The sequence below is a fragment of the Nanorana parkeri genome, unplaced genomic scaffold (assembly GCF_000935625.1).
Source record: "Nanorana parkeri isolate BGI_ZX_2015 unplaced genomic scaffold, ASM93562v1 scaffold19, whole genome shotgun sequence".
In the NCBI taxonomy this organism is placed as follows: Eukaryota; Metazoa; Chordata; class Amphibia; order Anura; family Dicroglossidae; genus Nanorana; species Nanorana parkeri.
The window spans coordinates 552340-565657 of record NW_017306287.1 but is presented as its reverse complement, the minus strand read 5'-3'; the positions used below and the strand labels follow the sequence as shown (position 1 = coordinate 565657).

General features: G+C 44.9%; 1 protein-coding gene across 1 annotated transcript in view; it reads right to left on the bottom strand.

Annotated features, from left to right (window-relative positions):
• Nucleotides 1-4381: 4381 nt before the first annotated feature.
• RAB26 (RAB26, member RAS oncogene family) overlaps nucleotides 4382-13318 on the bottom strand; it is a 197989-nt gene continuing 189052 nt past the window's right edge. The window contains exons 6-9 of the mRNA XM_018561304.1: nucleotides 11625-11690; nucleotides 9652-9708; nucleotides 7638-7714; nucleotides 4382-4660 (exon numbers count right to left, since the gene is read on the bottom strand). Coding sequence (XP_018416806.1) covers nucleotides 4558-4660; nucleotides 7638-7714; nucleotides 9652-9708; nucleotides 11625-11690 — 303 coding nt within the window. The 3' untranslated portion in view covers nucleotides 4382-4557. The remainder of the gene's footprint in view (nucleotides 4661-7637; nucleotides 7715-9651; nucleotides 9709-11624; nucleotides 11691-13318) is intronic.

The window sequence follows — 13318 nt, the reverse complement described above, 5'->3', positions numbered from 1 at the left end:
AGATTAGTGACACCACATACTTTGCTGTGTTGTCTTAAAGGCGTTCCCACAGCAGCTGACCACTCACAGATCTTTGGACTCGTAGAGCAATGTCATGTAGGTGTATTTACCAGTATGCCTAGGGTTCCTGTCCCTGCAGGATTCTGTATTTAGCGTGGCTCTGGCTGCACCGCCATGTCATTCTCCTGATCTGTAGATGAAGACAGGTTCTCAATGGAGTGATTGTCACTGCACTATTACTTCCTCCACTTCCATAACAGGCTGGGGGAATAGTCCACGGGAACATGTGCACTGCACCATTGAAATTTATTTGGCCAAACATCTAATTGGTTGTAATATAAAGCTGTTTTTTAATTTGGAGCAAGCTTTGCAGTGCTGTAATTTAACTGGCTTGCTTTAAATTCACTTGCTGAAACTGTTGCATGACTGTTTGGTTCATTAACCAGTAAGATTGTTTAGAAACAGATGGTAATTGAGTTTTTGTTTATTTTTTTTCCTCCCAGGAGTCGAGCCAGGACATGTTAAGTAATTGTGGAACTGGCTACAGAATTTAACATAATGAAGGACCATTAACCAGCTGAAACTTGTCACCTAGGTACTCTAAAGGCAGCTATTTGATGGGCAAAGGTATTCATTTGCTAGATCAGCTCACAGTACACCCGATCAGCCATGACATTATGACCACTGAGAGGTGAAGTGCATTACAATGGTGTACAAATTTCAGGGAATTATAGACCTCGGAGATAAAATGTGTTAATTCTTACATATTTTGATGAGATGAATTAACAGGTGATAAAGGTGCTGGTTGTTCACACCAGTTGCAGTGCGTTCTGGCCAGAATGCCTTGCATTGTGGCTGCCTCACTTTTTAGTGGGGCAGAAGGGGGCGTGGCGGGCAATTGAAGTGAATGGCACCGTAGCCAGGCCCTCTGACCGCAATGCGATTGCAAGGCACATTGTACCTGGTTCTGGTGCGATCAAAATAGTGAATGCAGCATGTTGATTGACCCCCCCTGCTGCCCCACTAAAAAGTGAGCCGGCTGCAATGCGAGGCAGTGCTTTCTGGCCCAAACGCACCAACTGGTGTGAACGGGCCCTTAATCAGAATAAAAAGTCCATGCCTTTCACACTCCCAATGGTGTGGTGGGACATCACAAATCAGTATCGACTGCTATTTTTGCATGGTTCCCCCAATTGCAAAAGGGATCTCAAGAAAGAAAAATTGGATCGTGGAATATCCAAACATTCCATCCGCACTGTGTCCTGTATCCCATGATGAGGACGCAGACTAGTCGGGGTGCCCATGCTGACCTGTGTCAGTCGCCAAAAGCACCTACAATAGGCACATGAGCATCAGAACTGGAACACAGCAATGGAAGGCGGTGGCTTGGTTCACTGCGAGCAGAAAAAAATGCCGTCTGGCGACGGCAACCCGCGAATGCGACAGTGCCGTCCGTCCGTTTTTCTACTACGGGCGGACGGCAACTGGTTAAATCATGTGGATGGTTGGGTACATGTCTCTTACCTGGGGTAGAGCTGACACCAGGATGCAATGTAAAGATTTGGGGAATGATATGTCTGGAAACCTTGGGTCCTGCCATTCATGTAGATGTTACCACCTACCCATTGCTGGTGACAAAGTACCCCCTTCATGGAAATTGTTTTTCCTGATGGCAGTGGCCTCTCAGCAGGATGTGATCTGTCACACTGAACTCATTGTGTTCCTCAAACCATTCTTCAACCATTTTTGCAAAGTGTTGACTTGGCCTCAATTCTCCAGATCTCAATCCTGTTGAGCATCTGTGGGATGTGCTGGAAAAACAATCCAATCCATGGAGGCCTCACCTCGCTACCTACAGGACTTGAGGGCTAGTTCACACCAAATGCAGTAGTCATGCAGTATGTGCCGTTTTGCAGCTGCATCAAAAACTCATCACAATGCTTTCCTATGGTATTTCTTGTGCTCTGACAGCAGAGCAGTCCATTCTGATGCAGCCAGAAAAAAATACTGTTTGCCCTATTAGCTGCATCAGATCGCACCTGAAATCCCATTTTAACCCAAAAAAGACCAATTGCAGCAAAATTGCAGACACATGCAGTTCTGGTGTGAGCTAGCCCTAAAGGATCTGTTGGTGGAGTCCATGCCTCGATGGGTCAGGGCTGTTTTGGGTAGTAAAAGGGGGACCTACTCAATATTAGGCTGCTAGTCATAATGTTATGGCTGATGCGGTGAACGTTATGGGCCGAATTGGCCACGGTAGCTCTACTCGAAAAAATATTTTGTTGTGTTCATTTCAATAAAAACATTTTTGGCATAAGCGTACATTTTCTTTATTTGTTACAAAATGATACAGTGAACACTTAACTACTGTAATTGCTAGCACTACAGAATATGAAACTGGTTGAGAATTGATGGCAGTAGACCTTTCCTCCTGTCTGCTGTACAATGCATGTGCAGGGAATTTCTTTCTACAATTGACATTGTCCTGTAGGCCAGGATTAATTCGATGGCATGGAGACCCGTAAGCTTGGTTGGGGAAGCTACAGCCATCTGACCTTTAAAAATCTTAAACCTAATCTAACCTAAAAAGCTTACTCTTTAAGGGCCGATTAATTTTCTTGTTTGTATAAAACTTGATCTCTAAAGTTGTGGGTCAGGTTAGTGTCTTTAGGAACCTTATTGTCTCATGGAGGAAAGAAAAGCACTATATTAGTGAGGGCAAGTATTTGGTGTGTTTATAGTCCGCAAATCTCTACCACAAGGTTGGGTAATGTCTGTACTCTAGCTGTGGTGAACCATGTTCCATGGAGGGCATTGCAAGACTTGACAGCCACAGGCATTGCTACCAGATGCATGATGGGGATTTGTAGTTGCTGCACAGCTTGGGTGCTGAGGTTGGCTGCCCTTGCTCTACCTGCTCCCTATAGAGGTGAAGAATTCAGGGAAAGGTCATTAATTTGACTAAAGGATGTGCGTGAGGTGGGATAACTTGTGTAGTTGGTGTCTCATCCATCCTTTTTGTATAACAAGACTTTGGTGAGAAAAGATTGGACTGGTATGAAGGCCAAGTGAGGTGTTTTGGATTTATACAGAGCAGGGATAGTTGTGGGCTGCTCTTCCATCCATATTCTTGCCACAACTGGCACTGGTAGCCATTGGCTGCAGGATAGTTCCCCACTCAAGCCTGATGACATGCAAGTTTCAATCTTTTCATAGGTACAAGTTGAAGGTCTCCACCTGGAACATGAGCTGCAAATAGGCCTCCAGGTATTGGCATGAAAGATCAACCTTTTACTATACTTGTATAATTGATTAGGGAATGGTAGCGGTCAGGTTAGTAAAGAATACTTCTGGGTGTGTAACCCATCCCATTACTATATGGAGAATGAATAAACAATGGTCTACCTAAACTATATGCAAACACTGGTTTATGGCCCTCCTCTCGTGCAGGGTAGCCAAACTCTTGTCCTCCAGCTGTGGTGAATGTACAAGTCCCATCATGCCTGTGGCTGCCAGTTTTGCGAAATCTCATGGGACATGGAGGGCCAAAATTTGGTGACCACTGCTCTAGTGGGAGCTGACAAGCTATGCGGATGCAGCTTCCGTGTGATTACTCTTGAGGTCATACATGTGGGGTCTTGATGTGTGGCTGTCTGCATTAGCCCATTGTACCCAACTAGTCAGACCTACAACTGCATTCTCACACTGGTACATGAGGCAGCCGGATGCCCAAAGTAACTGGCTTCCATACCGCACCATTGGGTGTGAGGCCAAGGTGCTCTATTCATATGCTGAGGCTTACTACAGAAAGGCTACCTCTACTTTTAAAGCAACAATGTAAGTACAACGGAATCAAACCCAAACAGTTTTGCGTTGGAACACTTTACACACACAGAGCTTCTTGTCTTAACAGCAAAATAATTAGAAATAGCTCAAAGCCCAGAAGCTTCTTGTTAGGTTCTGAAGCTGCGAATGCATGTGTTTAAGCGTACGACAGCTGCATGTGTGGACAAAAGGACACCCAAACCTTCATCGGCTGATGTGAAGATGGCTTACCCTAGAAAACCTGCAAGCGTGTGCAGCTGTGCTCCCTGAATGATCACGTCGGTGCGTTTTTGTGAGGCAATCTCACCTATACATTCATCGAGGTTCTTGCACGCGACGCCTCAGAACAGTCATATATGTACATATAAAATTCTAGCTCTGCACAGCGCTCCTGTCGTTTTATACAGAACTGATCTCCTAAACATTCAGATGATGTGGTATGTCTTCTACAGTGAATGTAATATACCGGAAGGTCCGCCTTACAACGGGATGTACAGTTTATTGGTGAACTGTGCAGAATCAGTCTGGTTGTTGAGATTTAGATGTCCTTTTGTTGAACACATCAGATTGCTACCCTCACAGATACAAACACAGACATGCACAGACAGAATGCTCTTCCACAGTATAAGGGGGGTAGGGGGAGCTGTGCTGGGTGGATTCTTCAGTGACCCCCATAGTGGAGAGGCTTGAATGTTCTCAGCAAGTCTTTGTACAGAAGTCGGGGTGGCAGGATCAGGACTTGCAGCATCCCGAGCCTTTGACTTCCTTCTTGACGTAGTCATGGAGTTTAAATTTGGGCTCGTTGGGGAGCTTCATGGACCTGTGTTTTAATTCCCTGTGGGAAGATAAGATTGTGTTTTGTTATATACATAATTATTTTATTATAAATTATATTATTATAAATGGTTAAATAAAAAACCCCCAAACCTGATATTTGCAGGAAAATTCTAACTGAGGGGATGCATATGCTTAGTCCTGTTCTAAATGACCTTCCCATCTGCTCCCTAAATAAATAGTGCTTTAATGTTCTTTCCTGTGTCATCCCCCAAAAGTAAGTAAATGGATAGATACTAAAGACAACTGTTCTCCTGTATATTGTGCAGCCCCACTGGGAACCACCCATGCAAACTCTCCGGGTCCCTTGTTGCTTCTGTGCATGCATGGAGAAAATCCTATTCATTGCTATGAAGAATTTGTCTATGGAACATCCCAATGAGAGATGACCTCTCCATAGGAAAGAAGTAGCAAGGGATCAGCCAAATGTCTTCAGTGGTGGCTGTGCAGCTCTCCATGGGGTGCACAGTCTGGTTCATGCAGGAGCATACACATTGGAGGGGTAACTGTGGGTACTGTGTCTGTATGTATGTATATACCGTGTTTCCCCGAAAATAAGACACTGTCTAATATTTTTTTTGGCTCAAAATAACGCACTAGGTCTTATTTTCGGGGTAGGTCTTATTTTTTTTTAAATGTACAACAATCCACACTTATTACCGGTAGAAGATTTACAAGACAGTGTCAAAGTTAAGAATATGGTGATCAGGGCAATCAGGTGTGTCGTACCTTTCCAAGAGCAATTTGGTAACCATCGCTGGCCAGAATGAGTGAAGCGCGCTTTCACTATTGATTACTCACAGGCGGAGTACATTTGGTATCACTCCGCCTGTGACAGGAGACGGCGCTATAGGGGAAGCATCGGCTTATGCGGCTTTGCTCCCTGCGTTGCCGCCTCGCTTCCTCTAGCGCTGGCTTTGTTGGCCCCGCTGATTCTCTCCTGCGGCTCTTCAAATTCCCCCTTTTGCCACCACCGGCCCAGGGATTGGTCACAACTAGGTCTTATTTTCGGGGTAGGTCTTATATTTTAGCAATTCCCAAAAATAGTACTAGGTCTTATTTTCGGGGTAGGTCTTATTTTCGGGGAAACAGGGTAGTTATATAATGGAACCTGGAAGAGGCAAGATCAGAGGTACAATTGGCAGCAGGCTCTCCTCGTTATCTATATAATTTCTTTTTTTTTCTGTATTAGAGCCAGTAAAGCATAGCAGGCACGATCAGTAGCTCATGGGTGCAATGCTCCGGCTGCTCCTGCAGACTTTTCCTCCTGTCCATGTCGGTACGGACAATCAGTAGCATGGCTATGAGAAAAAATGAATGGGCTACAAGTGAGGTGATGTCACCTCACTTGTGTTCAATTAAAAGCTACAACTCCCTCCGCTGCGGTGGCTTAGGGGACTTGTGGTTTCTCCTTTCACAAATCCTGCGATCTGACTATGTTTCAGGTAACACCCTGGCTATGGGTGTAACATGAAACATGGGGCGATAGGGAAACTTAGCTTTTAGGGCCCATTCACAACAGAACCGTGTGTTAATCACATGGTTCCATGCATACACAACTTTTTTTTCAACTGCACTGCAACGGTTCAGTGCATGCGCTCCTTTTTTTAACCACACCACAATGCATTGAATCACATTTTAGGTGGGAGGTGCATCTGGGGCAATGGTCTCACCCAGGTGACACCATTGGAGGGGTGACACCAAAATGACTGACAGTCACTTTGGTGTCACACTCTCTGAAAAGTTGTGTACTTGGTCAAGGACCGAGAGCCCGACAGCTGCAGGTGTGAGGAGTCCCGTCCTCTGGCTGCCGGCAGGTATCACCAAGATGGCCACGCATGCGTGATGACGTCATGGCGGGGTGTCCCCCGGTACCCGCTCCGGGTGACACCTGGTCTCGGGATGCCCCTGATCTGGGGTGCCATTTAAATGACTGGCAACGCAATGAACAGGCCCTTAATGTTCCCCCAAAAAATCCAGACATGTTGTTATCTAGACATGACAGCATGGTGAAGGGCCACAAAGGGACTGAGCACAGCATCGCAAGAAGCGGATTAATGTCATATCTTTCCCCATATGGGCCAATACAACGTTTCTGAGAAGTGCCGGGGAAGCAGCTTCTTGTGATGTCTGAATCTTTGCCCGGTGAAGTTTGTTACTTTGCCCGGTGAAGCAAGTATAAACTTGGTAGTGCCTCCTCTCACCCAATCATCTTACTTTTACAAGGGAAGCCCACTGAAGAATAAACTTTGCCTGGACTAGATGAAGCAACAAAGTGCATGTTTCCTTTAACTAGCCCAGAGAAGCGTCAAAGCTTTTGATGGAAAGGCTCCGGAATGCAATGAGAGGACCCACAAATATCTCCGCATTTCACTTTGTAGTTATTGAAGGTTTGGTTTAAGTTGAAGGTTCCTCTGGAGTCAGAGATAACATGGGTGGTTTTTATGTTTGTGAAGGTTCTCATTCATCCAGGTCATGGTATTTCTCTTGCCTTGACTTATTTTCTACAGATGTGGATGGTTTTAGGTTCTCCATAAAGCATGGAGGAATAAGCCAGCTTTCCATACATCTGTCATTGTATTGTTGCTCAGACATTGGCATGGCTTTCTAAACATGCCACGTTCACTTTACCGCACTGACATAATAACAAGAACGGAGTACTAATGAATAGCATAAAACAATATTTTCTCGGGGATCACTAAAAGGATATTCTATAAAAAAGGAAAGGAAAGTGTTTCCATGGCAACACCATTCTTTTGTTGTCAACCCTTCATAACAGCTGCAATCTGGTTGGCTCTCAGGGGTCTGCCTGTCCATTTCTATCCGCGTCCATTTCTACTAAAGCCAAGTCAGATTGTTAAATGCCTGGCATATTATGACATGAGTATAACTGTACAAGGAGAATACAGTTCATATGAATGGGAATAGATCTACATCATTTCCTTCCACAGACATTTCTAAACTAGAGACGGACTTACTTTGCAATGGCCATGAACGCCAAGTCCACGTTCAGTCCACTTTTGGCACTTGTCTCCATGAATGGCACACCACATTCCTGCAAGACACAACAAAGTCGCGGCATGATGGACAAGGTCTAACTGTGCACACCTGAACCTTTGCAGCCGGCTGGCTGTTAGACCGGTCCCTGAAGCCTCTTTCCCCTTCACTAAGTTTGCAGTTGGCTTCTAGAAATAATTCATTTGTAACAACAGTAGCCACAAGATGTAAAGTCCTGCACAACTTTAAACACAACTTTCTTTTCAGAGTGTTTCCCAGGAAGCAACTCCCATTTGCCATCGTGCTTCATCCATTAAACCAGCCTTTCTCAACCATGGCGCCTTCCGGCTTCCTTAGGGTGCCTCGAAATATTTGAGCAGCGTCATGCCTATCCATGGTGCAGGAAGACTTCTGATGTAAAGGGGGGTTCTGATGAGGGCTCTTGCTGTAAAGGGGGTTCTGGATGTGAATGGAGGGAGCGCCTGATGTAAAGCGGGGAACTCTGATTTAAAAGGGTTGCTTCTGATGAGAGCTCTAGATATAAAGGGGGCTACTGATGTGAAAGGGGGAGTCTGATGGGAAAGGGGGGGGGGGGGGGGTTCCTGATGTAAATGGGGGAACTCTGATTTAAAAGGGGGGCTTTGATGTAAAGGGAAGGCTATGATATGAAGAGGGGTACTCTTGATGTGAAGGGGGCTCCTAATGTGAAGGGGTACTCTACATTTTAGACTGGGGTGCCTCAAGATTTGATATTCTCTTAAATGGTGCTGTGGCTGAAAAATAATATTGTGAATATGTGCAATAAGCCCTCATTCCCACGGGACTCTTGCATTTGTGCACATTTATGGCCCAGTCACACCATATCCAGTGCGTTACGGTGCGGTTCGCACTTGGAAAGAACTGGATCGCTTACATCAAGCCAGACAGCGTTCTTGGCTGGGAGGCAGCATGGCAGTGCACCGCATATACTCTCCCCCGCCCATGGTGCGATCACCTGCAGCATTTTTTCAGATCGCAATGCACTGGAACGGAGAGCATTCATGTACCATGCTTTCTGGTGCGGGCGGGGGGCGTGCCTGCGGTGCCGTTGACATAAATGGCACCGGCCCGCCCCAGAACGCTGCCCAGTTTGATGTATATGATCCAGTGCGTTCCGGGCACAAACGGCACTGGATATGGTGTGACTGGGCCCTTAGAGAAGAGGCTTTACAGGACTGGTGGCCAGCATGGAGGGAGCCTGCTGGAGCGGGCCTTAAGGTAAGTATTACAGAATATTTCTCTACCCCTAGACTTAATAAGCATTTAGCTCTTGTAGCACAGGGGCCCCACGGCATGGGTAGTTTTTGTGTCAATTCCAGAGCAGATCAATGCAAGCAAGCCACGGTGTGAAGTGCTGCATGACTGTCCATACATTGTCTTCAGAGTGGGTGGTCTGGACTGAAAATACCGCTCATAAAAACATGATACTTTAATTGGTCGCTGCATGGCAGGATCAGGCAGAAGATTCCAGTTTGGTATCTACCATCACCGCCTCTCAGAGGAGATCTACACCTAATCCCTAAAATCCCCCCAAAAAACTTTAACATGTTGATGTAATTCAAACAATTGTTTTCCATCTTTTTTAAATCTGCAGCTTTCGTTAAAAAGAACTCTGGATTCTGCCATGAAGCTCCTTGTTAAGTCACTTCCTGTTATGGGGTGACAACTGTTTCCCAGCTCTGCCTTGTCACCCAGCCACATGCACCCCTGTTGGGGCTACAAGGGGTCATGCCCTTGTCACCATCAGGAAGCTGCTCCACGGCAATGATATGCAGCCAACGCAGGAGCGAGTGCTTGTAGAGAAGTGGCTGAGAGGCTGGAGGAAATTAGCAGTACTGAGATGGAAAAAAAACAATTGAAAAACAGTATTTTATGGACAAAACATGACAATTGTTTATGATACACAATGCTGTGCCAACCAAGCTAGGATTAGAAGGTAGTATATACCCAACTCACCTTTGCCAGCCGCGCTCCATCTTCCATCTTGACGACCCGCTCATGCGTGGAGTCCACCTAAAGGGAGACGAGATCACAATTTTAAACGGCGGCTGTGACAGGACAGCTTGGCTCGGAGCTATAAGATGAATTCTGATGCTGGGACTTACACACCCCGATGCACCAAGCACTGCAAGAAAAGAATTGTTCTCTGGACCAGAATTGAGATGTACAAGTCGGAATTACGTCGGGGCCCCAGTGAGGAGTGTGAACACATGTTTTATGCATTGAGAGCTTTCAAGTAAATGATTAATATTTAACAAGAGCTAAAAGTCTTTTCGGCACCAGGCTGGCAAACCTATTACACAATGTATTACCGTTTAACCCTTCACTGGATAACCGCAAACTGACTTTGGCTTTCCTATAAGACTGACTCCACTGTTCTGATCGATCCGATATTGCGCGGCCAGGGACGGCGAAATGAATTATAATGATAAACTCCAGTCAGCTGTACAATAACAAGGCAGTGTCCCTCTCCTGCGGAACACTGCAATGGTAATGGCTGGTATTGTATATGCGGAAAGGGGACAGCCTCACACCAAGGGTAAGTATTTCTTTACCTGGAGTTCTTCTTTAAGCTGGCTATACAATGGGCGATTTTTGCTCAGCAAATGGTCCTGTTTGCCACCTCCTACCTGACGTTCTATATTGAAGAATCACAGGAGTTCAGCTATAAATGCTACTTGTTCTTTTATTTTTGTACAGGCTCTTCATGTAGCCATTGTGCCCAATAAGAAATGCTCCTATTCCACATGGGGTGTGTCCATTGCACCATCTACAGTTATCAACAGGTAATTGTAAATGATTAATAAGAGATGCTTCCCTGGACACAACATTTCATGTATGTACAGTACACACTTCCCCACACCTTTTATGGTGTAGAAATAAACCCCCTGGTGAGTTTTTATTAGCCATCTGAGTACCCGCTGGCCACACAGGCTGCAAAAGTCACAACCTGCCCTTACCTTTACTAGAGTGAAGTTTGATCGGATCATTTCCCAAGACTGTAGTCTAGTTTGGTGCCATTTATACCCTGAAAGTTGGACTTCAAATGCATGAACGGCAAATACAAATGTGTGTGTATTAGCTAAAAGGGTAAAGCGGATGGGGATAGGCACATATAAGGTTTGTTAACGAAATGGGATTTTTGGGGGATTTTTTTTACTTGGGTATTATGAAGAGTAGGAACACAATATATATAGGGAGGGAGGAGGGTAGATTAGAGGACTAAGGGAAGCAACACAAATAATTGGAGCATTTGTCTACAAGACATCTTAGGTGAACACATAAAGAGTGCACATAAAAGAAGAGTAGAGTGAATATTACAGAGGAGGTGGACGGAGAGACATAGAGTTTGGATTATGGGGTGGGAAACAACACTAGAGGTGTACAAAACGCTGACTTCTTCCCTATCCTCCAGAGGAAGATTCGAATGGTGGGATTGAATGAGAGAAGTGAGTGGAGGTAGATTTGGTAGAAATTGTATGGTAGCGAAAGGGAAGAAACAAAAATCAAAGGATGTCTGAAAAAGAGTTGATGATCTTCCAATTAGAGATAAATACAAATTTAAGCTATTTGAGAGATGGAAGTATTATATATATATATATTAATGTACTATGTAAATTGTATTGTATTTAAGTGAAATAATAATAATAAATATATATTAAAACAAGAAAAATAAATAAATAAAAATGTGTGAAATCCCCCGGGCTTGTTCTAGTGCCTGGTCAGGTGACCAGAAGTAATAAGGCAATGGTCACATGGTCTATAGCAAAGGGGAAGAGATGCAAATCCCGATGCCGCGGTGCTGGCCACATGAGCTGCCGCCAGAGGTAGACCCGGAGTAGCGGTCAGTGCGGGGACCTTCCCTTGCCACGTACCATTGATGTATAGCCAGAGGTGGCGGGTTAAATTCTCTTTCATATTTTCCTCACCTTGTTCCCAAGAAGCATAATGACCACATCTTTCTGGGCGTACTCATAGATCTCAGTCAGCCAGGCCTGTAAGAAAACATTCAGTTAATGAAATCCTAGAACACTTGTCCACTTCCTGAACCCAAAAATAGCCAACATGTTTCCAAAATCTGGTATGAAATATAGTAGTAAAGAACAAAAATGGAGCATGTGCCAGCAGCCATGTGTGTCTCAAAGTCATGGAAGAAATACAGGAGATGCCACTGCTGACTGGCCGCCTTCGGCTTTGTAGTAACTTTGTCACTTAACAAAAGGAATCAAATAGCAGGATTGAGATCTGAAGCGCCCCAATCCATTTCATACTCCAGATACATCCTTATTTTATATGGGGTTGAGGGGACAGTATAGAGCAGGGGTAGGCAAACTTCAGCCCCTCCAGCTGTGCTGAAACCACAAATCCCATCATGCATCTGTCTCTGGTGTACATGAGGCATTGCAAAACTCTGGCCGCTACAAGTCATGCTTGTAGCGGCCAGAGTCTTGCAATGCCTCATGGAACTTGTAGTTTCTGCACAAACAGAGGGTCAATGTTTGACTATGCTTGGTATAGAGCAGGGGTAGCTACACTACAAACATGCATCTGCCTTTGGGAGCCATGCATGTAGCGGCCAGAGTCTTGCAATGACTCATGGGATTTGTAGTTTCACCACAGCCATATGGCCGAAGTTTGCCAACCTTTGGTATAGAAGAAATCAAAAGACCAGCTCCTGCAAATAGAAGACTCTAAATACTTACCTCTCCAGTGGACGTTGAGTCCTGACTGCGCTGTCCTAAATGGCTGCAGCCTCTGACTGACACTTCAGCACTCATTTCCTCTTATTTAGAGAAAAGGAGAGGTGTTCTATAGTCCTGCCCTAGGGTGACAACACTGCTCCTCTATAGATACAGTACAATGAGTGAGCGTTGTCACCCTGGACAGGAAATGTGCTACTGGCAGGATCACAATCTGAAAAAAGGAAAACTAATGCAGCCGCAATATCTAAGGGCTGGTAAACTGCAATATATTACACTGTTTGCTTTAAGAAGCCAGCCTGTAAGACTACTGCTCTGAGAAAGTCAACATTCTATGGATAAAATAGACGCTTTACTGTAAGTGTATCCCTTCTTTGAAGACTCCATGAGATCTCGCACTCATCTCAAGGCGCTGAAACATTCTATCACCAGCCTGTGGCGGTGTCCCTGCACCTTGTTAGTATTGTATAACAACCAACGCACTGCAAGAACAAGAAGGTGGCGATGGGTCTGAACAATGGCGCTGCAATGCCACAACCTTCCACTAGATGGCAATCATGATCCAGTAAACAGGAACAAAACTTTTTTGAACGAAGTTTTCTAATTTCTATAAAGTAGATGTTTTTTATTTTCCTGACAGCACTCTGCTTCCATTTAGTGGTTTTGAAAGTGATTGTCATTCAGTCTCAGGGACCGGTGTACTGTCACTGAATAATAAGCTTTTCAAATGATTAATGCTTTACAAAGAGGAAAAAAAAAAACCCCTTCCATTTATCTCAGGCTGTTAGCAGTAGCAATGTACAGTAGTAGATGATCAACTGTCATGAGCCAATCAGCCGAGTCAATCAATCAGTGACATTAAGAGCAAACTGTGTGACTTCAGTTTATGGAGATGAACAACAACAAAAGACTGGGGGGGCGGG